Source organism: Neovison vison, chromosome 4, assembly GCF_020171115.1.
Source record: "Neovison vison isolate M4711 chromosome 4, ASM_NN_V1, whole genome shotgun sequence".
In the NCBI taxonomy this organism is placed as follows: domain Eukaryota; kingdom Metazoa; phylum Chordata; class Mammalia; order Carnivora; family Mustelidae; genus Neogale; species Neogale vison.
Window position 1 is genome coordinate 31,877,280 of NC_058094.1, and position 23,954 is coordinate 31,901,233.

General features: G+C 38.1%; 1 protein-coding gene across 4 annotated transcripts in view; it reads right to left on the bottom strand.

Moving 5' to 3' along the window:
- Window positions 1-23,954, bottom strand: part of OXR1 (oxidation resistance 1) — a 447,011-nt gene that overhangs the window by 355,864 nt on the left and 67,193 nt on the right. For 2 of the 4 annotated variants that reach the window (XM_044245095.1, XM_044245096.1), the window contains exon 2: window positions 3,397-3,561. In XM_044245095.1, the coding sequence (XP_044101030.1) occupies window positions 3,397-3,419 (23 nt within the window). In that variant the 5' untranslated portion in view covers window positions 3,420-3,561. The other 2 variants (XM_044245094.1, XM_044245093.1) reach the window with 1 other exon arrangement.

Here is a 23,954-nt window from a genome sequence, read left to right on the forward strand (position 1 = left end):
TACCTCTGCTACCGGCAACAATTCTTTCCCTCAGATCATAGCCTGGAATCTGTCACCTGTTCACAGATGTCTGCAATGATTCTGCACATCCGTTGGTCTCTATCTCAACCAAAGTCAATTCAATCATTGCCTCCATCTGGTAATTATTTACTGACCAGGAAGATTCATGAAACATCTGTTGTATGTTACCATGTGATTCTTATAATCAATTCTTACCAGTCTCCTTACCTGATTCACACTGCACAGTTTCCTAGAAATTTGGGCATTTCCTAGATTGTATTTCTTTTTGATATTCACTATGAAAAGGCCAGATTATTTCACATTTTTTTCAAATACCATACCCATAACTACTAGAGCAACGAAATTTCTTTTAATATGTAAAAAAAAGATAATTTTCCTATACTAGGTATTTAGAAGCTGGGAGGATTGCTTGGATAGTTGTTAACATGAATTTCTAAATTCTTCAGTTGTATGTAGGGCCCCCTTTCCAGTAAGCCTCAGAGTCAACTTTTTCAAATCAACACATGAATATGGTTAGATATATACAATGTCATAGTAAGTAGACCAAACGGTTCAGAGTCCAGTGGGTTTTGACAATAAACTCCGCTAACATTAATGAGATAGCCAAACGGAGGGGAGTCTGGCAAAAGTGGAACTCAAAAGACTCACAGAGATCAAGACTGACAGAGTTACTCGAATTCCCAGACGTGAAGAAGCCGCCCTGAGAAACAGATGGGAGCGTCTGGCAGATACATCCTTACCGACAGACAGATCCCGCCAGGTGTTCCCTGTCCCTGTCTGGATTTCCTTAAACACTGGAAGCACGGAACAGAGCGCTCCCTGCGATGATTATGTGACCATCAGCCAGCCCTCTGACTCAGAGTCCTATGGAGTTTTCCACAACAGTTAACAGAATTCACTGGTGGGGCCAAATCAAGCATTTCTTGCAGTTAAAAGTTATATCTCTTATTTTAAATTAATAATCTCTCAAACTAGTTTCTTTTCCAATGTTGGTATTTTCATGTCTTAGTGTCTGAATTTCACAACAGAGAGCAAGACCCTGGACTATAATAATTTTACCAAGTTAATGTCATTACAGCCAAACTCCACACTGTTGTATAATGCAGTAACACTGGTTAAAGAAATTAAGAGCTTTCTGCATGGAAATCTAATGGAGAACGTTAGTTGTGGCCAGAATTAAGGACACAACTGGATGAATTATTTCTGTAAAATTTGTACCTGCGAGACTGAAAGAATTCTAACAAATTTCAGATACATGAATTCTGTAAGCATCAAAAAAAATTTTTAGAAAGTATTAATCTGCCTTTGAATTACCTATTTTACATTTTTTCACCCATCTGCACAGCATCAATATATAGAACAGCTACTAAATTCTAAGTGCTGTGCTAGACAACTGGGCTTAGTGGAGTTTACTGTGTTTTAGTATATGTGCTGCCGAAGCGAGCACGAGTTTACTGTGTTTTGAATGGCCCTAACATCCCATCGAAAGGATGGCTTTTGACCGACCTATTGTATCACATCCAGTCAGATGTTAACTGAGATACATACCACCAAGAGGTTGAAATGTTTGCCCTGTACCGATTCTGGGAGCCAGGCCACCCACACCCTGTCCTGAGATATGACAATCATACCTGAGTTTTAATTTCCTCCACCCTCACCTGCTTCTTGTTTGTCCCGTCTCCCCATTCTCCTTCCTGTCTTCCCCCTTCATCTTTTTCTTTCTTCTTTGGCATGCAGCCCACTTTCAAAGATTCATCTCCAACACATGCATTTGCCAGGGGTATAGTTTCTTTAAATAAATGTGTCCTTAATATCTTCCAGGGGCTTGGAGGCACCTGGATGGCTCAGCTGGTTAAGCATCTGTCTTTGGCTCAGATCATGATCTTGGGATCCTGGGATCAAGCCCCATGTTGGGCTCCCTGATCATTGGGAAGTCTGCTTCTCCCTCTCCCTCTGCTCTTCCCCACCCCATCCCCTGCTTGGGCTCTCTCTCTCTCTCTCTTTCTCTCTCTCTCTCAAATAAATAAATAAAATCCTTTTTAAAAAAGTATCTTCCAAGGGGGGCCTGGTTGGCTCAGTCGGTTGAGCGTCTGCCTTCAGCTCAGGTCATGATCCCAGGGTCCTGGGATCGAGCCCCACATTAGGCTCCCTGCTCAGCGGGAAGCCTGCTTCTCTCCCACCCCCTGCTCATGCTTGATCTCTCTCTGGGTCTGAAGGGGTTCGCATATTCTACGGAATTCTTTTTCTTATCTTAATAATGATTTTATTTTAATAATATGTTTTACAGTAATATTTCATAACTTTTTTTATTTTTACAGAATATATTTTAGCATCTTTAATTCATTTCTTTTTTTCTTTTCTTTTTTCAAACTGAGATCCTTTGCACCCAGTGGAATCCAAGGATATGTATTTTAGGGAGTCCATAAAAACTGGATCCTTTGGAAACCCTATTCTACATCTAAACACATAATTTTACCCTTTGCCCTAAAGAAATCTCTTACTTAACTAAAAATAAATAGATGGAGCTAAGCGGTAGAAACCAGTCTCTCAAGCTATCTATATTTCCAGCACAAACCAAAGACAAGGATGGGATAGGCTCCAATGAAAATGGGCAAGATTACCAGGTCTTTCTTATATTTACATATTTATATTTGTATATTTATATATATTCAGCTCTTTATATTTATTAAAAAAAAATCCAAAGTCCTAAAATATGGCTTCCAATTCATCCCCACTAGTATTGCTCTTGGTTGCCATAGAAAAGTTGTTAATTATATGTCAAAAAAATCTTCATACTTCTTCTTATAAATTACAAACAGCATTTAAACATGAACTGGAAGTCAAGGATTATTCAGAATGTCAGCTATTTAAAGATATGAATCTACAAGGGAGTCTTCTCTTCCATATTAGAGTTCTGTTCAGTATAGTCTGGGTAGATCTGCTGAAAGAGGAAGTCTAAAGAAAAGTACTGATGAGAAAATAACCATCCAGTTCTTACAGCTTCCCTTACAGCCTGTTATTCCTGTAGTTGGGATTATAACAGTAGCTAGGACAACTGAATGAGTGTTTAATTCCCACTTATCTCTCCAGTAGGATGTCTAGAAAGAAAGGCACAGGATGTCACCTTTCATCCTATGAAATTATGGATTCACAAAAGGCTTGAACCCTTTCCAGAGTGCCCAGATACCACAGTGCTGAAAGAGCTAAAGTTTAAATTCTAGGTAGCTTGCCTTACCTTAATCCAGGACACCAATTTCTGGAAACCAGACTTTTAAAGTTCTTTTTCTGCTCCAGTTCTGACAGTACAACTTTCGCACAAAATATGGCTTGAGGATATGCATGCATTCGGATTAGGTTAGGAGGCGATTCACTTACCACGATAAATTAGATACAGACATTGCAGCAATTTATGGAGGAGTCTAGTGGAACAGTCTTCTCTAGGTTTCAGATCAGGGAATGAGTAGGTCGAGTAGATAAGACCACTGGGAACTGGACTTTTAGCTTTGTTGCTGGAATGATGCACTTACAGTCTGAAATAACCTATAAAGAAAAGAAATAAAATGATATCTACAGAACACAGTCTATATGACTTTTTATAAATATATTTCATCCAGGTCAATAGTTTGGTCATGGTGTAAGACATAGACAAATATATTTTTCTTAAAATATAAGACATATTATAAACCAAAGATAAAATTAAGTCAACCATATGATAAGCTGAATGCTTTACCTTTAAAATAAGTGTAAAGAGCAATACAATGTTCATCCCCTGAAGCACAGAATACAGGGAAAGAACAGAATGTGTTTTTAGATGCACCAATTTTTTTCTCCATATGGCCAATCAGTTGTGCTCTAAGTTAGTTTTATATACTTATGCTAAAAAGATCAAAACAAAGATCCTAATTGGCCATAGTATGCATTTTTTAAAAAAGCTCCTTGGCACAAATTAGTATCATGTCCAAAGCTGTAACCAAAAAATCATTCACTACTACTTCTGGGCAAAGCAAATTTACATTGAGTAACATGCAGGGAAAGCCAGTATGTATTTACTTAACCTTTTCACATATATTTTATGAGCATCGACTCTGTACTGTGTCCCATGATCTTGAACCTGTTTTTTTTTATTAACATATAATGTATTATTAGCCCCAGGTGTACAGGTCGATGAATCGCCGGGTTTACACTTCAAAGCACTCACCATAGCACATACTTTCCCCAACGTCCATAACCCCACCACCCTCTCCCTACACCCCTCCCCCCGGTAACCCTCAGTTTGTTTTGTGAGATTGAGTCTCTTATGGTTTGTCTCCCTCCTAATCCCATCTTGTTTCATTTATTCCTTTCCTAACCCCAAACCCCCCACGTTGCCTCTCAACTTCCTCATATCAGGGAGATCATATAATTGTCTTTCTTTGAATAACTTATTTCACTAAACATAATATCCTCTAGTTCCATCCAAGTCATCACAAATGGCAAGATTTCATTGCTTTTGATAGAAATGATATCAATTTCTTTTGATAGCTGCATAGTATTCATATATATATATATATATATATTCCTATATAAATATAGTATTCCTATATATATATACACACACACACACACCCCACATCTTCTTTATCCATTCATCTGTTGATGGACATCTAGGTTCCTTCTGTAGTTTGGCTATTGTGGACATTGCTGCTATAAACATTCGGGTGCACGTGTCCCTTCGGATCACTACATTTGGATCTTTAGGGTAAATACCCAGTAGTGCAATTGCTGGGTCATAGGGTAGCTCTATTTTCAACTTTTTGAGGAACCTCTATGCTATTTTCCAGAGCGGCTACACCAGCTTGCATTCCCACCAACAGTGTAGGAGGGTTCCCCTTTCTCTACATCCTCGCCAGTATCTGTCATTCCCTGACTTGTTAATTTTAGCCATTCTGACTGGTGTGAGGTGGTATCTCATTGTGGTTTTGATTTGTATTTCCCTGCTGCTGAGTGATGTGGAGCACTTTTTCATGTGCCTGTTGGCCATCTAAATGTCTTCTTTGCAAAAATGTCTGTTCATGTCCCCTGCCCATTTCTTGATTGGATTATTTGTTCTTTGGGTGTTGAGTTTTATAAGTTCTTTATAGATTTTGGATACTAGCCCTTTATCAGATATGTTGTTTGCAAATATCTTTTCCCATTCTATCAGTTGTCTTTTGATTTTGTTAACTGTTTCCTTTGCTGTGCAGAAGCTTTTGATCTTAATGAAGTCCCAATATTTCATTTTTGCCCTAGCGTCCCTTGTCTTTGGCGATGGTTGAACCCAAATTTTTGTAGGGTACAATTAACTCCATGATACTGTATTAGGAACTTTAGTTCCAGTCATTAACCATTAACTCAGTACTGTTCAATTAAATATTTATTGAGGATATACTATGTGCACATACAGTATCCCAGGTAGAGTTCAGGGGTAAGCATGAATGACATATAAATAAGACATGTTTCTGCCTTCAAAGAATGTTTTATGTAAGAATGATAATTATAATAAAATGGAGTAAGTTTTCTAACAGATGTTTACACGGAGTGTATGGGAGCAAAAAGACGAGCTTTCACCCCAGTCTTAGGGATTTGGAAGGACTTCTCTCTCTCTCTCTCTTTTTTTTTTTTAAGATTTTATTTATTTGACAGAGGGAGAGATCACAAGTAGGCAGAGAGTCAGGCGGGGTGGGGGGGGAGGCAGGCTCCCTGCTGAGCAGAGAGCCAATGCAATATGGGGCTCAATCCCAGGACCCTGAGATCATGACCTGAGCCTAAGGCAGACGCTTAACCCACTGAACCATGCAGGCACCCCTGGAAGGATTTCTAAAGAAGATAATGGACCAAACTACTAATATTAGGTTTGGCTGCAAGTTTCAAAACAAACAAACAAAATATTGAAAAAAAAAATCCAAACTCAGAGTGGCTTAGAAAAGACCGTTTATTTCTCTCTCCTATAAACAAATCCTGAGTCTTAAGAAGTCCAAGGAAGACACAGCAATTCTATAAAACGTGAGATGGAGACTTCCTTCTTGTCATTTTACCATTCTTGACAGGTGGTTCCCCTACATGTTCCAAGTGGCTGCTGAGCTTGAGAATGTCTGTGTTCCAGTTAGCAAGAAGAGGAAAGAAAAGTATGCTTTCTGAAATTTACACATGACACTGCTGCTTGTACTTCTGCTTGTACTTCATGGGACAGAGCTTAGTAATTTGGCCACTCTTATTCTACTGGAGACTGGGAAATGCAGTCATTATTCTAGGCAGCCACAAACCATGGTACCTATTAGAAACCAGGGATAAACGTGGGTATTGGGAGAAAATTAGCACTGTCTGCCATTGTGTTTGTGACTTGGTGACCTTTACCCACGATATTTTATGATTCTGTACCTACTGCAAAGTGACAAACATAGGGCAGATGTGAGGATGTGAGGTGCCATCAGTCCGTGGTTTGTTGGTCATTTTACATATTTGATATATAATGTGCTAAACATCCAAACTTCTTCAGTTTTCTTATCACTCATAGAATCAACAAAATATTTTGTGCATCCTATTATTTACCAGACTCTAAGTATGAAGGGCACAAGACTAATAAAATATGGTCTTTGCACATAAAGAATTTACTTAGATAGATGCCATCATGTAAAAAAATAAAATGCACTCTGAAAATTGTTGAGTATATACAAGGGCATATGAGCAGCTACAGGGGAATAGAGAAAGAACCATAACTCTAATGGATTCTAATTTTAATGGACCCTGTCTGCCAGTTGAGTAAGCAGCTAGAAGATCGGTATCCTAAACGGTCTCCTTGCATTCCTGAAGAGGTTTTCAAGTCCATTCTGCCCTTGTTAAAACATATGGACTTCCATCTATTAAGGACAGAGGGACTCCGAATTCTGCTCCGAAAATTGGTAACTTCCAACTCTCAAAATCTGTTATTACCTGATTCTTATCAAGGGTTCAATTACCAAAAATTAAAAAAAAAGTATGTGCAATTGTCTGATATAATTCATTCTAGATAATCTTAATTCTTAATTCTATCTTTAGAGAGATGTGTGTCTGGATATCATTATTTTAATATGTAACCAAATTACCTTTACTGAATTATACGTTGGGGTTTTTCCAAGAGTTTGCATTGAAGGATGTCAATAAAGATAATAATAAATAAGCAAGCAAAATCCATGCCTGTGAAATCAGCTATAAAGTTTAGTGGGCTATTTACTGACATAAAAATGTTGCCCTTATGAACACTCAAAGCAAAAACGTGCCAAGTTTCAACACTAAGAAAACTATTATTCTAAAATTCTGACTTGCTTTAATCCCATGGGGACATTTATTTCTTTGCTTTAACTTACGAGAAGCTCTGCAACAAATCTGTCACATTTCTTTAAGAACTATTCAAGGCTTCAAGGTTTGAATTTTTATCCTAACTTTTTTTCCCATTTCTGGCAACTTTAATTTTTAACATGTTTTTGATAAACACACATACATATACAAACATATGCACATACAGACATACATGTGTGTAAATACATAGAAAATCCTCCCTCAGTCTTTTTTAGGGTGAGAAGGATATAATTAAAGACAACAATTCCAGATTTGCCTGCTTCTGCAGAATGTAGGAATAACATGTGAAGAAATTTGATCTCAGTATCGTTGATCAAACCATATGAAACCATTGTTTTTGTAGGTCAAAACGGCCAAATATTATCAATGTATATAGTGCAACTTAATATAACTGAAGGGTTGACTAAGACAGCCTAATACTGTTGCCTTCACCCTGACTCAACTTTACACAGGCTTCTTCCTGACTCTAGACCCTGACCTCTCTTTTCTTGGGAGTGTTTACTATAGAAAATTTGCAATTATAAATTCTTTCTCTGCCCCTTTGAGATAAGAATCTATCCACTTCTTGCCAGTTATACAACCCCAGTAATGTCTTTCTCAAGGACTGGGGAGCCATCCATTGGAAATGTAATCATCAAAGAAGATTGTGTTCTACCTCCCAGTCTCTGTGGGAAGATAGGTGCCTAACTTCTTAAGTATCAATTAGCAAACACAGATGGCCTGATCCCATTGAGCAACCTCCTCCTAATACCCTCCAGTACTTTTCAACTAGCTGAGTCTTAGCACTTAAAACCCTCCTGTCTTCTGTTTCAGCAGAATTGAGATCAGTCACTGTCCCCTATTCCAAAAGTCTTGAATTAAGTTTTCCTTGCCTGTTGAACGTGGTCTGGTTTAATTTTTCTTTGGGAAGGTATTTTGGTTTTTTTTGTTTTTTGTTTTTTAAATTCCTTGAAGTTCAGGAAAATCTCCTAAGAAGCTGGCAATGTTGTTAAAAAGTACAGTATTTTCTCAATGCCTTTTACCTGTAATAACTACCAGCTTGGATCTTGAAAAGGTTATATTAAATGTGGATTTATAAAATAAAATATTAGAAAATTGCATTTTTTTCTAATGGTATACCTAGGTGCTTATAAGAAAAAAATATATGAACATAAAAAAATTCATATGGCTATTCATAATGATTACAATAATCACTCTAGGGTCCATTTGGAATTAAATCATCTTTTATTTTTATTTGCATCCTATAACTATCTAATTTATTTCTTCATCTTTTATTTTTATTTGCATCCTATAACTATCTAATTTATTTCTTCAAGGATACATATCCACAAGGCAGTCAATTAAGTTTACTAAATTTTGTAACACAAAAAAGACAACGATGTGATGCTTTCTAAGGCCTTGGAGAAATGACTCATTTCTTATCAATGAAAACTTTCCAAAGAAAACATCTTTGGGATCTTCAGAAAAGGTTAAATTTTCTGTATATTTTGATGATTCACAATCTTTTTTTCCAAATAGGTATTTATTCATTTATTTGAGAGCAAGAAAGAGAGAGCATGGGGAGGAGGGGGAGAGGGAGAGAGAATCTCAAGCAGACTCCCTGCTGAGTGCGGAGCCTGCCTTGGGGCTCGATCCCAGGACCCTGAGATCATGATCTGAACCAAAACCAAGAGTCAAATGCTTAACCAACTTGAGGTACCCAGGGGTCCCCATGATTCACAATCTTTATGCCAATCCCAACATCATTCTTCACACTTAAGTATGAATTTATAGTTTTAAAGCAAAATCCTAACATTACTAATAGCCTCCACTGTCATCAAGAGAAGGTTCTTCACATTAGGGAAAACTTTTTAAAATATATGGATTGATTGACTCTGTTGATTGTAAGTTACAAGCATAGGCACTCTTGAGGTCACTCCTTTAGCACAATGTTAAGGAAAATAGTATGTCAATTTAATACAAGATCTTCATTTGACATATTCATTAAAAGTGACTAACTTGAGACACCTGGGTGGCTCAGTCCGTTAAGCATCCGACCCTTGATCTCAACTCAGATCTTGATCTCAGGACTTTGAGTTCAAGACCTGAGTTGGGCTCCATACCCAGTGTGGAACCTGCAAGAAAGAAAGAAAAAGAGAAAGAGGGAGGCAAAGTGGGAGGGAGGAGGAATGAAGGAAGGAAGGAAGAAAAGAAAAAAAAAAGTGAATAACCCTTGAACACAACAATGGATTATTGAGATTATATTTTACCAAAATAATTATTTTTAATCATTTTATCCATGAATAAGATTCAGGGCTTCAAACTGAATTGAAAGGAATACTACATTCTAATATGTTTGTTTTTTGTAATCACCTTGCCATTTAGTTATATAACATGAAAGAACTTTGGAAAGGTGACTTTACTAATAAGTAAAAAATGAATTTTCACAGCCTAGTCCAATGACTACATAAAAGATTTTTTAACTTTACAATGTTAAAATTTCATGAAGATTGGGTTAAATAACCTGCTATATGATAACTGTATGTTTTGTTCTATTTCATACTTAAGACAGTAAATCTATTAAAAAATTACATGCAAGAAGAATGAAAATGATTAAAGGTTTTGAGCATAAGCACTATTGAGTGTCCATAAATGAAGTGCCCTTGCTTTACCTAGAAAAAAGAGAGCTTAGAATCCAAAAGTGATACTATTGATTATAGAATAATTTCAAAACGGGTAAGGCCAATGGTCCATGGGATTTTGTTTAATTCCACTAAAGGTATTTTAAGAGATCATGGGCATAAAGTGAAGAATAAAATGCTTCAAGTAGAGAACAAATTTTTTATGCTAAAGATTAAAATAAATGTTAGAAAAATGAATAATCAAGAAAAGAGTAGAACATGTTGAATTTTTCAGGGTGGTTTCCTTATTATCATCAGATCAGAGTCCTCTTCCTTGCTTTCTGGTTTCCCTATGGACTAATACCAGTATTTCCCAACTTAGCCTCCCTACTCTAGTTGAGCTTCCTTGCTCAAATACTCAATTCCTGTGCCCTGACTAGACTACAAAGTTCTGATTCTTCCTGTGGCCTGGTGTTTTCTTTCTTCTTTATTGCAACTATCCAAATCCATCAAGGATCAATACAAGCCCCACAAATCCTAGGAATTCTTGCCTCATAGTTTCAGGTTTCTCTGATAGCCCCTCTTTCTGAACTTATATCCAATTTAGTAATTAAAATACAGTAAAATGTGTACATAATTTTTATGTATATTATTTTTACTTGCTTCCATAAACTCTAAGTTTAAAAGGTCAAAAAGTTTTTTATGTTTAAACTCCGAAGCATCTAGGTAAGTTCCAAGTACTCTCCACTTATGAATGAACTAGTGGACAAAGTGCAGTATTTTAACAGCAATATGACTTGAAGGACTGAATAATAATGGTTTGAATATGAACTTTTCTTCTTCTAGTCTCATACTGGTATTATGAATTTCAGGACCTCCAGAGATTTGGAAGAATGTAAGTCAATCACTGGGGAAAGATATTCTTTTTCTTGGGAAAATTCTGGTTAAATGTATGGACAAATCCTTAAAATAAAAAATAAACAAGAAACCCGAACTAAGAGTTTGCCTTTTCCCTTTATCTTACAGATGTTTCTCTAGAGATAATATTTTTAAAAATAAGAGGGTTCTGCCTTGAATTTTTATAATTTATATTACGTGTTAATTTTAAAATAATAAATTTAGGCATACAGATCAAAATCAAAAGGACATATAATGAAGATAAACAGTTCTCCCTCTTCTGTCCTCTGTCCCAGCCAACCAGCCAGAACCTCTTTACAACTGTTTCTACCAGTATCTTTATCCTCATGGAGATATTCTCTGGATGTCGATCTATACCAAACTATACCTAGCTATCGGTTTATCTCCCCATCTATCCATCTACTTAGTTTTCACAAAATGGTGAAATTATACACATTTTCTCTGGCACCTGGTATTTTCACATACATGTGTAACCATAAGCCCACATACAATATTTCCCTACAGATCCACACACAGAAGTGCCTCATTACCTCTAAGAGTTGTAAACAATTTCACTGAATGGATTTACCCTAATTTATTAGACCATCTCACAATAAAGGAGATTTAGTTTGCTTCTGATATTTGCAATTACACGCAAGCCTGCAGTGTATATCCTTATGTATATGATACAATGTAAATGCATGTTTGTGGATAAATGCCTGGGAAGTAAAATTTCTGGGTCAAGTCTATGCATATTTTTAATTTTAAAGAAACTGGTAGATTGCCTTTCATAGAAGGTGTACCAGTTTACATTCCTACGAGCAACGTATAAGCTTAATGGTTCTGGCATTACTGCTTTCTAGAGTACCAATAAGCCAGGAAAATTTTATAAATATAGTTCCTGAAGTGTATTCACTATCCCAAGCCAGAAATACTATTCCACACATCCAAGTAGGCACTAAGCCTGGTTATTCTACCTCTGGGATATCTTTAGAGTATGTTCACTTTTCTCCATTCATACCTCCGATGTCTACTCATATCTGCGTAATAACAATGACCTAATAAGTAGTCCCACTTCATTTAGTTCTCAACCAAAAATGTTTTTCTGCAGCACACTACAGGTTGAGGGCTCCTTGGGTGAAGCAGTGATTTTCTAGCTAAGAACAGAGAGGCAGGGATAGTGACATTAGGAAAACCTGGGCATGCTTTCCAGCTATGCTTCTTGCCAATGTCTGGCCTCAAGAAAATTAAGTACATTCCCTTGCTTGTTTCTACACTTGATCTGAGCCAATTCTTTTTTTTTTTTTAATAGAAATGTTAATCATACTTACAAGGAAGGTCAAAATGAAATTTTTAAAAAATGCATGGAAGGACTTCATATTGCCTGCTGCATAGGAAGAGCTCAAAAAGTGATAATGCTGGAGGTCCTGGGGGGCTCAGTCAGTTAGGCATCTGCCTTTGGCTCAGGTCATGATCCTAGGATCCTGGAATCAAGTCTCATATTGGGCTCCTTGCTCAGTGGGGAGCCTGCTTCTCCCTCTCCCTCTCCCCGCCGCTCCCCCTGCTTATGCTCTGTCAAATAAATAAATAAAATCTTACAAAAAATAATGCCAATGATGATGAGAATAATGAAGAAGGAGGAAGAGACTGAGATGATAATAAATTTGTCCCAGTATCCATAAATTGCTCTATTTGCCCTCACATTAAAGCCCCAATACTTTGAGATGGTTTCTAAGACTCGAGATGATTTAACACCAGCTTCCCTTCCCACCTTCCTCTCTCATGGAAGCCCCACCACCCTTTCTCAACCCCACCCTCCACAAGCCACTCTATTTCAGCTAAATGGTCTTGGATTTTCCTGACTCCACCATGTCTCTCTAGCTTATAGGCCATTCCATTCACATGCTAGTCCCGCTGTATGTTATTATACACATAAGCTTTTCCCCCTCTGCTGCCTAATCATTACAGCTCAACACAGACAGCGTTTTCTCCAAACGTTCCTAGTCCTTGGTAGGTGTAGCCCCCACGCTCTCTTATAACACCTTGCTCTGAATGTATGAAGAGGTTTAAAAACAGTGATTTAATTCTTTAATGCAGGTATTTCCCTCTAAATTGCAAGTTCCTTGAAGATGGACAGAAAATCTAAATAGCAAACCCAAGGCCTAGCCTAATACTTGGGACAAAGAAGGTACTCAATGTTTGCTGAAAAACAAAGAATAAATATCTGATATCAAGAAATGTAAAATGGGGCTCCTGGGTGGCTCAGTGGATTAAGCCGCTGCCTTCAGCTCAGGTCATGATCTCAGGGTCCTGGGATGGAGTCCCGCATTGGGCTCTCTGCTCAGCAGGGAGCTTGCTTCCCTCTCTCTCTCTGCCTACCTCTCTGCCTACTTGTGATCTCTGTCTGTCAAATAAATAAATAAAATCTTAAAAAAAAAAATGTAAAATTCTAGATTGCTGAACCAAAAGCAGTGTTCCCTTTTCCTTCTAAATTATAAAAATATTATTTCTATATTTTATCATATTTATGGGTTCCAAACTTCTAAATGTTGTTACTTTTTAAAAATAATTATTAAAATATTTTTTGAAACTTAGATATTAATTAGGGAATATTAATTGTGGAAACTTGGTAGAAGTCCTTCCATTTTGCTAATGTTTTGCTACTCAATTTTGCCCAGAATATAATTTAGTCGTAAAATACATAAACTAACATCTTTGTTTGGATATGCAAATAGGACCAAACAATTCTGATATTCTAGCTACATCAGCAATCATCACACAGACTTTCTAATAGGATATAGACGTGTTTCTCTAGAACAATGGAGTGGTTAAGGTCAGCATGGATGTAGACCAAAAAGAGTCTAAGTTCCTCGCACACTATTTTTACACACTATTGATACCTAGCCTGAAAATACAGTCTTTGCAGAGGATTGAGAAATCCCACATATTAAAACTTCAGATCAGCACAGATGGTAACCCTAGAGACAAGCTAATGCAAAGCTTTATGTGTCCTTTCACTGCAGAGCAGCTGTCATTTTACTTATATTAAAGCCATTTCATGGGAGGTATTAGTATTCAATTGAGCATGTCAGTAATTGGTCTAAAAGCATTTATCACAGAGACATGGCTATATTTATGATTATCCTAAGTACCCACTTCAGAAATATCCCCTATGTTCAACTTACAGAAAGTATTCGCCATAGCCAGGGAAATAAAGGCTTCTGGACATTACAGTAATTCTTAAATAAATTATCACGCTCAACAAAGGTCACCTGAAAGCAGTTTGGGATTATTATCTACAGAATAATTGATTATACCAGATATTATTATAATAATCTGAGAATAAAATCATTTTATTTTTATATAAAACTGCAAAGATACCTTTTCTACCCATGCTGTTGAGGTTTGATTTCAATGTCTCTTAAATGGTGATGTAATCATAAGCTTCCATGTGGCTTCTGTCTTCCATCTCTCCCTCTTCCTGGTCTTCCTCCCCCCGATTCCTGATTCTGTACAACCCTTCCTTGTCTCTCCACTATGACTTGAAATTAGTACTTTCCTTATTTCTTCCCTTCACTGACCAACTCCACAAACCGTTCCTCTGTACCCACCCTCTCTCCCTTTTCACCACCCACTTATGCTTGCTGGTTTTTATTTCTGATCTGCTGGTTTAATATCCTGATCACCATATGTAACCACTAATTCCTCTGTCAGACTCCGCTCCCTGCCCACTTGTTCTGGACACTCCTTTGACTTCCAGGATGCTGAAGCAGCTACGCTCCCCTCACCCTCCCTGTTCTTCATGGGTCCATCACCTTCTTCCCATTTCCTTGATGTGGATATTCGCCAAAGTTCTGCCTACCTTGGATTTTCTCAGTGGATAATGCACAGATTTCTATGTATCTCATCCTTTTTCCTGACTTCCAGAATCATCATTCCTAATTATTTATTAAACAGTTGCCGAATTATGTGTTTGTTTTTGTTTTTTTACTGCTCAGTAATATCTCTTTAAGTCATTGTCTCCTTTTTACCCCCTAATACTACCACCCATGTTCAAGTCCTTACAATCTTCTGTTTTGACCAGCTTTTTTTTTTTTCAGATTTTTAAAGCATCTAAAAACAATTAATTAAGGTATATTTTAAAATCTTAAGAGTGGACTAATGATCAAAATCCTAACTGAAAAAAGAGTTTTAAAAGGAGATTATGCTGAGTGAAATAAGTCAAGCAGAGAAAGTCAATTATCATATGGTTTCACTTACTTGTGGAACATAAGGAGTAACATGGAGGATATTAGGAGAAGGAAGGGAAAAGTGAAGGGCGGAGGGAATCAGAGTGGGAGACAAATGAGGAGAGACTGCAGATTCCGAGAAACAAACTGAGGGGTTTAGTGGGGAGAGGGATCGGGGGATGGGTAAGCCCGGTGGTGGGTATTAAGGAAGGCACGTATTGCATGGAGCGCGTGCAATGAACCTTGAGACACTGCATCAAAAACTAATGATGTACTGTAAGGTGACTAACAGAACATAATAAAAAAATTAAAAATAAAGAAAATTTTTAAAAAAGAAACAATTTTGAAAATTAAACAAAAAAAGCTCTTTAGTTCATTTTTTCCTATGGACAAGCTCTCTTTTTTTAATTGGAGTCTAGTTGATTGACACCAATGTTACATTGGTTTCAGGGGTACAGCACAGTGACTGGACAGCTCTGAACTTGACCCTAAGCTCACCACCAGCTGTCACCATCCAGGGCTCTTACAAAATCACTGACTATATTCCCTATGCTCTGTCTTTCGTCTTTGGGCAGCTTAAAATATTAAGCATTTGGGGTTGGCTGAGTGGCTCATCTGGTTACCCCATCCGACTTTTTAATTTCAGCGCAGGCCACAATCTCAGTGTCATGATCTTACAGTTGTGAGATCAAGACCTGCAAAATGTGACCGGCTCCATGCTGGCTGTGGCGCCTGCTTAAGATTCTCTTTCTCCTTCCCTCTGCCCCAGATGCCCGACCACCCAGCCCTTGCACATGCACACACAAGCTCTCACTCGTTCTCTTTCTCCCTAAAAACATGAGATCTTTAGTGTTGCTAAGCAGCATGCTGATGTTTGGAAAATAAGCACTCCTACTCCCGAGCACTAGCGTCCTCTGGTACACAGTTTACAAATCACTGGCTGGAAATGGCTGTACTGGCCCTAAAACTTATCTCTGACCCCTGATCCACATCAAAAATTAATTTTATCAAGGCAAAGCACTTACAGATGCAAACTCCTTCTTTAGAAATAGAAGTAGTCATTCCAAATGAACAGCCAGTCATTCCACGTAGATTTTACGCTTGGGATCCTCTTCCATATGGTCTAGCCTATATTTTCTGGCTTGTCTAAATTCAGGTTGGGTTACTACTGTGCAGTGAATTTGTTTCCACCCTCTGCTGAAGGTCTAGCACAACACTCTTACCTTGGAACTAGTCAAACATATTAAATTGAATTCTCAGTGCAAAACTCAAAGTTTTCAGGTATGCATTATCGTACTCAAGGGTAGCACTAAATAAATGAGGCTTTTAAAAAGTATGATAGATCTAAACTGCCTGGTGTTTTTAAGAATTTACAACAAATTTTGATGAGTCACTAAAGGTTCAGTCCCATGTTGAAAGCCTAGTGGAAAGCACTGCCAAAACTCAGTTTAATTAAAAACAGAAAGAAACAAAGCAACAGATTGGTTTTCTTTCCCCCTAAATAAATGTTTCAAATTAAAAAAAATATATCTTAGGTACACTTAATGAATCTTTCTGTACTCTCAAAACATAAGCACTTATGCATTCAGAAGTAACTTGGGAGAAGTGGGGAAAGCCAGCCAGGGACACAATGCATTTTAGGAATGTAATTTATACTTATTGCTGCTGCTCTTCTGAAGGCTTTCCAGGCACTGCTTCAAGGCCCTTCGCCATTCAGCCGGAGTCACCCTGTTTATCCTCATCTCAATTATCCCACTCTTCCTGCCTCTGAAGCCCTGGCCATATGTGCGCCTGCTTCTTCCTCCAATAAATGAAACCCTTCCATGCCTGTTTGCTCAGAATGAACACACTGATCAGTATGTTCAAACTTCCAGCAATGTCTGTCCCTTACCTTCCAGAAAACATACTTGTCCTGAAGAGTCCAGCTCAAATATCAACATCCCACACTTTAAAATTAGGTAGAATTGTGTCTCCCCTTCAGATTTGTATCTTTTTTTATGATATACATATTTCTACTGCAATATTTATCATATATGTCACTACTGTTATGGCTTATTATCTGCTAAAGGTAGGTTAGTATTATACTAAATTAGGTAACTACTTAAAAAAAATAGTCATTTACTTAAGAAATATGGAATTTGACGTTTCTGACCATAAGGGTAGTAGAGTACCCTTGTGTTATAACAAATGGACAGATAAACAGAGAGAGGACATGGTAATATTTACTTAAAATGTATTTATTTGTAGGTATTATTTTAGAACAACTACAAAAGCAAAAGGAATCTAATATTATTTATTCTTTTATCTGGATCCTACTAATTCTCAAAGAGATTAATTTTATCTTTATATTTTTTCTTCAACCACCTACTACATAGTGTAGTTTGTTATCTAAAATAAAGAGCCAATAAATACCTGTTAAACTGATTTTAGCTGAACTGCTATATTGTTATAGTCATGCAAATAATTGATTTTTCTTCTGTTTAACAATGAAGGCATTTGCGTAAGAGATACTCAATCGATGTAAGAAAAAAACAGCCTACTTCCAAGAGAAGACATTTAAAAGGTAAGAGTGTCCTGTTGATAATCACAAGTCAGTCCTGACCTGTAGACAATACCTCTTCTTAGGGAATATAGCAGCCCAGAGTAATACATTTTTCACAGATACAGATACATACACCAGAAAAACATGTGCATGTCATTCTTTGCTTAGGCAAGTATTTTCTTCTTTTGGGCATTATTTGAAAAGACCCAAAATGCTCAAAACCCATTCACTTCTCTTAAGTCCTTTCCACGAGGCTGGAGAACTGACTTTTCCCAAAGAGCTTTTGATTTTCATTTTGGAGGGACGGACATGCTTAATTAAAACTGACACCTGAAGGAACTTTCATGTTTTGGAGCTAAACAGCACGTGTTTCTAACCATCAGAGTATCACTGAAGATTCACAGAAGCTATAGTCTGTGAAAGGCACACAGCCCTCCTGGCAGAGAGATTATGCCACTCCTGGCAAAAAAGAATTAGGGATTAAAAAATAGTTCAAATATCCAGGCTGAGATGAAAAACAAAACAAAAAGCCTTTTCTTAGCTTATCATCCAAATTATCTTTTTTCACAGCAGCGCCTACTCAACAATTTCTTCATCAGCTCTTTATTAAACAAAAATTAACTCAAATCTCAACCCTAACTCTTTATGTTCTTGTAAGACCCCACAAACCAAAGAAATGATCTGTCACAAATTAGGACTCCTTGAGTAAGGACTGAATGCCTGCTTTGTCAACCAAAGTGCTGTGATTTGAGAACCATATAAAATGCAATTTAAACTTCAACATTTACTTAAGGGTCCTGGATGCTCAGAGTCATATAAATACACAGGTTTTAGTTTAACATCAACTTTAAATTTTCACTTAAAAACTGTGTCAGGCTATCTTCGAATGGGTAATGCCCTGGCTTTTTTTTTTTTTTTTTTTTTTCTCTGATAAGATGACATTTTTTTTTAAAGATTTTATTTATTTATTTGACAGACAAAGATCACAAGTAGGCAGAGAGGCAAGCAGAGGGGGGGGGGGGAAGCAGGCTCCCTGCCGAGCAGGGAGCCCAACTCGGGGCTCAATCCCTGGACCCTGAGATCACGACCCGAGCGGAAGGCAGAGGCTATAACCACTGAGCCACCCAGGCACCCCAAGATGACATTCATTTTTAAAAAGCCAAATTTTATCAAAAGAACTGGTATTAATGAAAATGTATTAACTACCTCTGTCAGTAGTTTTCTCTAATTCACTGATAAAAATTGCTTTAAGTTCATCACCAAGACGCTGCTTCCTCTACAACTTCAAATGCTGCTCTCTTGAATAGTTGTTCAATCTTCTACGCCATTCTGGACTTGAAGCTGAAGCTTGACTTCTTTACCCAATGATCAAACTCTTTCATCTTCTTCTTCAGATCTTCAAAGGTATGTAGTGCCTCAGTAGCATCTACATGGCTTCAAAGTTTATGATTATCCAACCTCTGCATGAGATACTTTTCAGGCTTTTCAAACAGACCCTATTATCCTTGAGTAACTCAGTGAAGCTTTCCAAAACAAGTAATATCATATTGTTTCAAATGTTCTCACAAGCGTAACAAAGCCCATGCATTATAGATGGAAGTATATGCATGACCAAGCTTATGTCTTTTATGTGTTCACCTCACTCAATATATTTTATCACTCCAATATTCTTTTTTTTTATTTCATTTATTTATTTGACAGAGATCACAAGTAGGCAGAGAGGCAGGCAGAGAGAGAGAGGAAGGGAATCAGGCTCCCCACTGAGCAGAGAGCCCAAAGCGGGGCGCTATCCCAGGACCCTGAGATCATGACCCAAGCTGAAGGCAAAGGCTTTAACCCACTGAGCCACCCAGGCACACCCCTCCAATATTCTTCTTAATGCATGGGACTTTCTAGACTTTTTGTGTTCACCAATGTTCTTCACAAGCTCATCCATTTCCTTAGAAAACACTGACATGATCGTGGAGTAAACTGCTGAGCAGTGATAGAAGAAACCTCTTCATCCTCCTACACGAACTCACCTACAACTTAACAGTTCCATTGCTGTAGTCATATACATGTTATAAGCAGAACTCCTATTTGGATAGTAAATTTTGGGTGAAAACTCCTGCATAATGTTACAGCGAATATTTTGATGGCAAGAGTTCAGAAACGGAGGGTTCTTTGTATTGCAGAAATATATGTGTTAACTGGTCTCTAATTTAGAATCTTTGAGTGAGTAACTTCCCAACTCCTAGTTCCTCCTAGTGCTCATCAGAATTAACTGTCACCAATTAAGATACCTTATTGGAGCTTCTGCATATTTCTTATTTCATTCACTTGCATTTACTGAGTACCTGGTATGTGTCCGGCAGTATGGAGGGAAGATAAGAATTAATAAATTAATAAAATGTCCTCCAGCTCTCAAGGATTTTGCAGCACTGCAGAAGCAGACAAACATAAATACAGGAATACACAGCATGGATTACAGAAATCATGGCAAATATTCTCATAATATAGCTGAGGCACAAAGAGAGATGTAGATGTTTGCTCAGAAGGACGCTGATTTCTGATTTCACAAGGAAAGCATTCATGGAGAAGATGACGCTTGACACAACTTCTGAAAAGTGAAGTGAGTGCAGCGCCAGCCAAGGCACACAGGTGTGGAGGAGTGCAAACAGCCTGACATGCGAGGGAGCGGCCCCTCAATCATAAAGCAGAGCAGTGCAGGGGAGTGGAGAGGAGTGAGAGGTAAGTCTGAAAAGGGATCAAGGGCTAGCAGATCATGAAGGGCCCCACATGCACACAGGTAATTCTTGTCATGCAGAAAAGTAATTGTTGACACTTAAACACATTATATATAGAATTCCACCTCTCATGCATTAGCTGGACAAATCTTCCTGTTCATGGCTTCCTTTGGGAGAAAGGCCAGCATATTGTGGTGTCCCTTCTGCAGTAGCAGTTTCAACTCCAGCAGCAGTTTAAAAAGTTGGGTGCTAGTAGTCACTGCATTCTGACCTCTTGGGGATTATGAAAGGAACAAGGTGGGGATTAGGCGGGAAAAGAGTGTCTGCCACAGACACTTATGGACTGAGCTTAGCCTCACCCCAACCTTGAGTTAACAACCTCCTGATAACCAGGAAAACTCAACCTCTGGGGACATTTCCAATATACTCTTAAAGTGGCCTCGTACTGTGCAGGACAAAAAATAATGGAAACTGCTAGTGATTTTTAGCTCTGATAATGGAACACACTCATTTTATAACACATACATTAATTTTTTTGACTATGGCCATCTGATTTAAAACATTCTCAGAAATTTCCTGGGTAAGAATGAATAGGAAAATCTATACTTGAATTTTGCAACTGACATTGGTTATTTGTTGTGTCTAACTTAGACAAACTATCTAACCTCTCTATGTGTTGGTTTCTTCACTTCCTCATGAGGTTGTTATAAAGATTAAGTAAGTTAATACATGAAAAACACTAAAGCAGTTCCTTAAACATGTAAAGAACTCAATAAATACTAGATGCTTTCGTTATGAGCTTCTCCAGTGTTCACTGCTTTTTTTTTTTCTAGCAACGGTTTGAATTTCCATCTAGGAATATGCCCTCCCCTAATGGGATATGGAATATGGGATATGGGATAGGAATATGCCATCCCCTTGGATGTGGGCCAATCAGTATGTTACAATACACTAGCAATGGTGACTGGCTCATGAATGGGCACACAGCCCAGTTAACAAAGAGATACTAGGAGTCTCTTGATGGGGAGGTTTGGAGTTTCTTGTTTTCTTTCCTGCTGTACCGTAAAACTGAGAATTGTGAAGCCGCAGTGGCAGCCACCATCTTGGTATCACATTTAACCTGAGCCTGGAGCCAAAACAAAGGAAGGCAGAATGGAAGTAGGAAAGGAAACCAATTCCTATTGACATAATTCAATCCAGATCCATTTCCTGGAATCTTCCGTTGTCATCAGTTCCATTTTGCTTAAGCCATTTGGGTGGAGTCTCCTCTTACTTGTAATTGAAAGGGTATTTCATATTACCGAAATTACCCTACAGGTCGTAAAGAGACACTGAAGGAGTTCAAGGAAGGAAGGAAGTTGAATATCATTCTAGCAGCACTGGAGAGGGCTGAGCAGGAGGCAGGAAGACAAATCAGGAGAAAAGGATAACAATCTAAGTAAGAACTGATGAGGACCTAAACATGAGGGAGCTGGGATGAGACGTGTGGTGGAAGAAGAGAGAAGGATATTCAGTGCCTGACTGGATCTGCAGAAAGAAGAACAGCATGGAGTTGAGGAAGACTCCCAGGCTTTTCACTTAGCTGACTTGTGGATGGTGACGCCATTTATCAGGATAGGAAATACAGAAGGCGGAGTAACATTTAAGGGGGAAAAAAATGAATTAACATTGACATGTTCAGTGTCAGGTGCCCATGACATAACTAGGCAGAGAAGAAGTCGACTGAATAATCCAATCAGACATGAGCAAAATGTCTGGCCTAGAGCTTTATGTTAGGCAATAATGAATGGAATGGCTTGAAGCCTTGGGCACTGGTGAGTTAGCCAACACACAGTATGTAGGAGAGGGCTGTGCTCAGAATCATGAGAACATAGATAACTAGGGGCAAAGAAAGAGAATCCAATGAGAAATGCAGAAAGGAAATGGTCAGAGGACGGGGAGGAGAACCCAGGAGATAGCACAGCACAGAGCAAGCAGATGTTTTCGGAAAGCAAGACACCAGCAGCATGAAATGTGGCCTAAAGGTCAGAAAATAAAAAGCACTTCTGTTTGCTGTAATACTTCTGGTGAAGGTGGGAGCAGATGTCTAATTTCACAGAGTTGATATGAAGTAAGGAAGCAGATAGACTTATAGAGGACTATTCTTTTCAAGAACTTGGTTTAAGTGAAAAGGAGGTTTTCCATATAAATTATCGTGTCATCTTGGAAGAAAGGGAGTTTGACTTCTTCTTTGCCAATCTGAGTACCTTTTATTTCTTTGTGTTGTCTCATTGCTGTTGCTAAGATTTCTAGTACTATGCTGAACAACGGTGGCAAGAGTGGGCATCCTTGTCGTGTTCCTGATCTCAATAGGAAGGCTCTCAGCTTTTCCCCATTGAGAATGATATTTGCTGTGGGTTTTTCACAGATGGATTTTATGAAGCTGAAGAATGCTCCCTCTATCCCTATACTTTCAAAGAGTTTTAATCAGGAAAGGATGCTGTATTTTGTGAAACGTTTTATCTGCATCAATTGACAGGACCATGTGGTTCTTCTCTCTTCTCTTATTGATTTGTTCTATCACATTGATTGATTTGTGAACGTTGAACCACTCTTGTATCCCATGGATAAATCCCACCTGGTCATAGTGGCTAATCTTTTTAATGTACAGTTGGATCCTATTAGCTAGGATCTTGTTGAGAATCTTGGCATCCATGTTCATCAGGGATACTGGTCTGTAATTCTCCTTTTTGATGGCATCTTTGCCTGGTTTGGGAATCAAGGTAATGCTGACTTCATAGAAAGACTCTGGAAGTTCTCTTTCTGTTTCTATTTTTTGAAAAAGCTTCAAAAGAATAGGTATTATTTCTTCTTTTGAGTGTTTGGTAGAATTCCTCAGGGAATCGTCAGGTCCTGGACTTATTTTGGGGGGGAAAGTTTTTGATCACTGCTTCAATCTCATTACTAGATGTTGGTCTATTCAGGTTGTCAATTTCTTCCTGTTTCGGACTTGGAAGTTTATGGATTTCCAGGAATGCATCCATTTCTTTTAGGTTGCTTAACTTATTGGCATATAACTGTTGATAATAACTTATGGTGATTGTTCTATTTCCTTGGTGTTAGTCGTGATCTCTCCCCTTTCATTCATAGTTGTGGAGGAAAGGGAACCCTCTTACACTGTTGGTGGGAATGCAAGCTGGTGCAGCCACTTTGGAAAACTGTGTGAAAAGTCCTCAAAAAATTAAAAATAGAGCTTCCCTATGACCCTGCAATTGCACTATTGGGTATTTACCCCAAAGATAGAGATGTAGTAAAAAGAAGGGCCATATGTACCCCAGTGTTCAGAGCAGCAATGGCCACAATCACCAAACTGTGGAAAGAGCCCAGATGCCCTTCAACAGACAAATGGATAAAGAAGATGTGGCCCATTGAAACAATGGAATATTACTCAGCCATCAGAAAAGATGAATACCCAACTTTTCTATCAACGTGGACGGGACTGGAAGAAATTATGCTGAGTGAAATAAGTCAAGCAGAGAAAGTCAATTATCATACAGTTTCACTTACTTGTGGAACATAAGGAATAACATGGAGGACACTAGGAGAA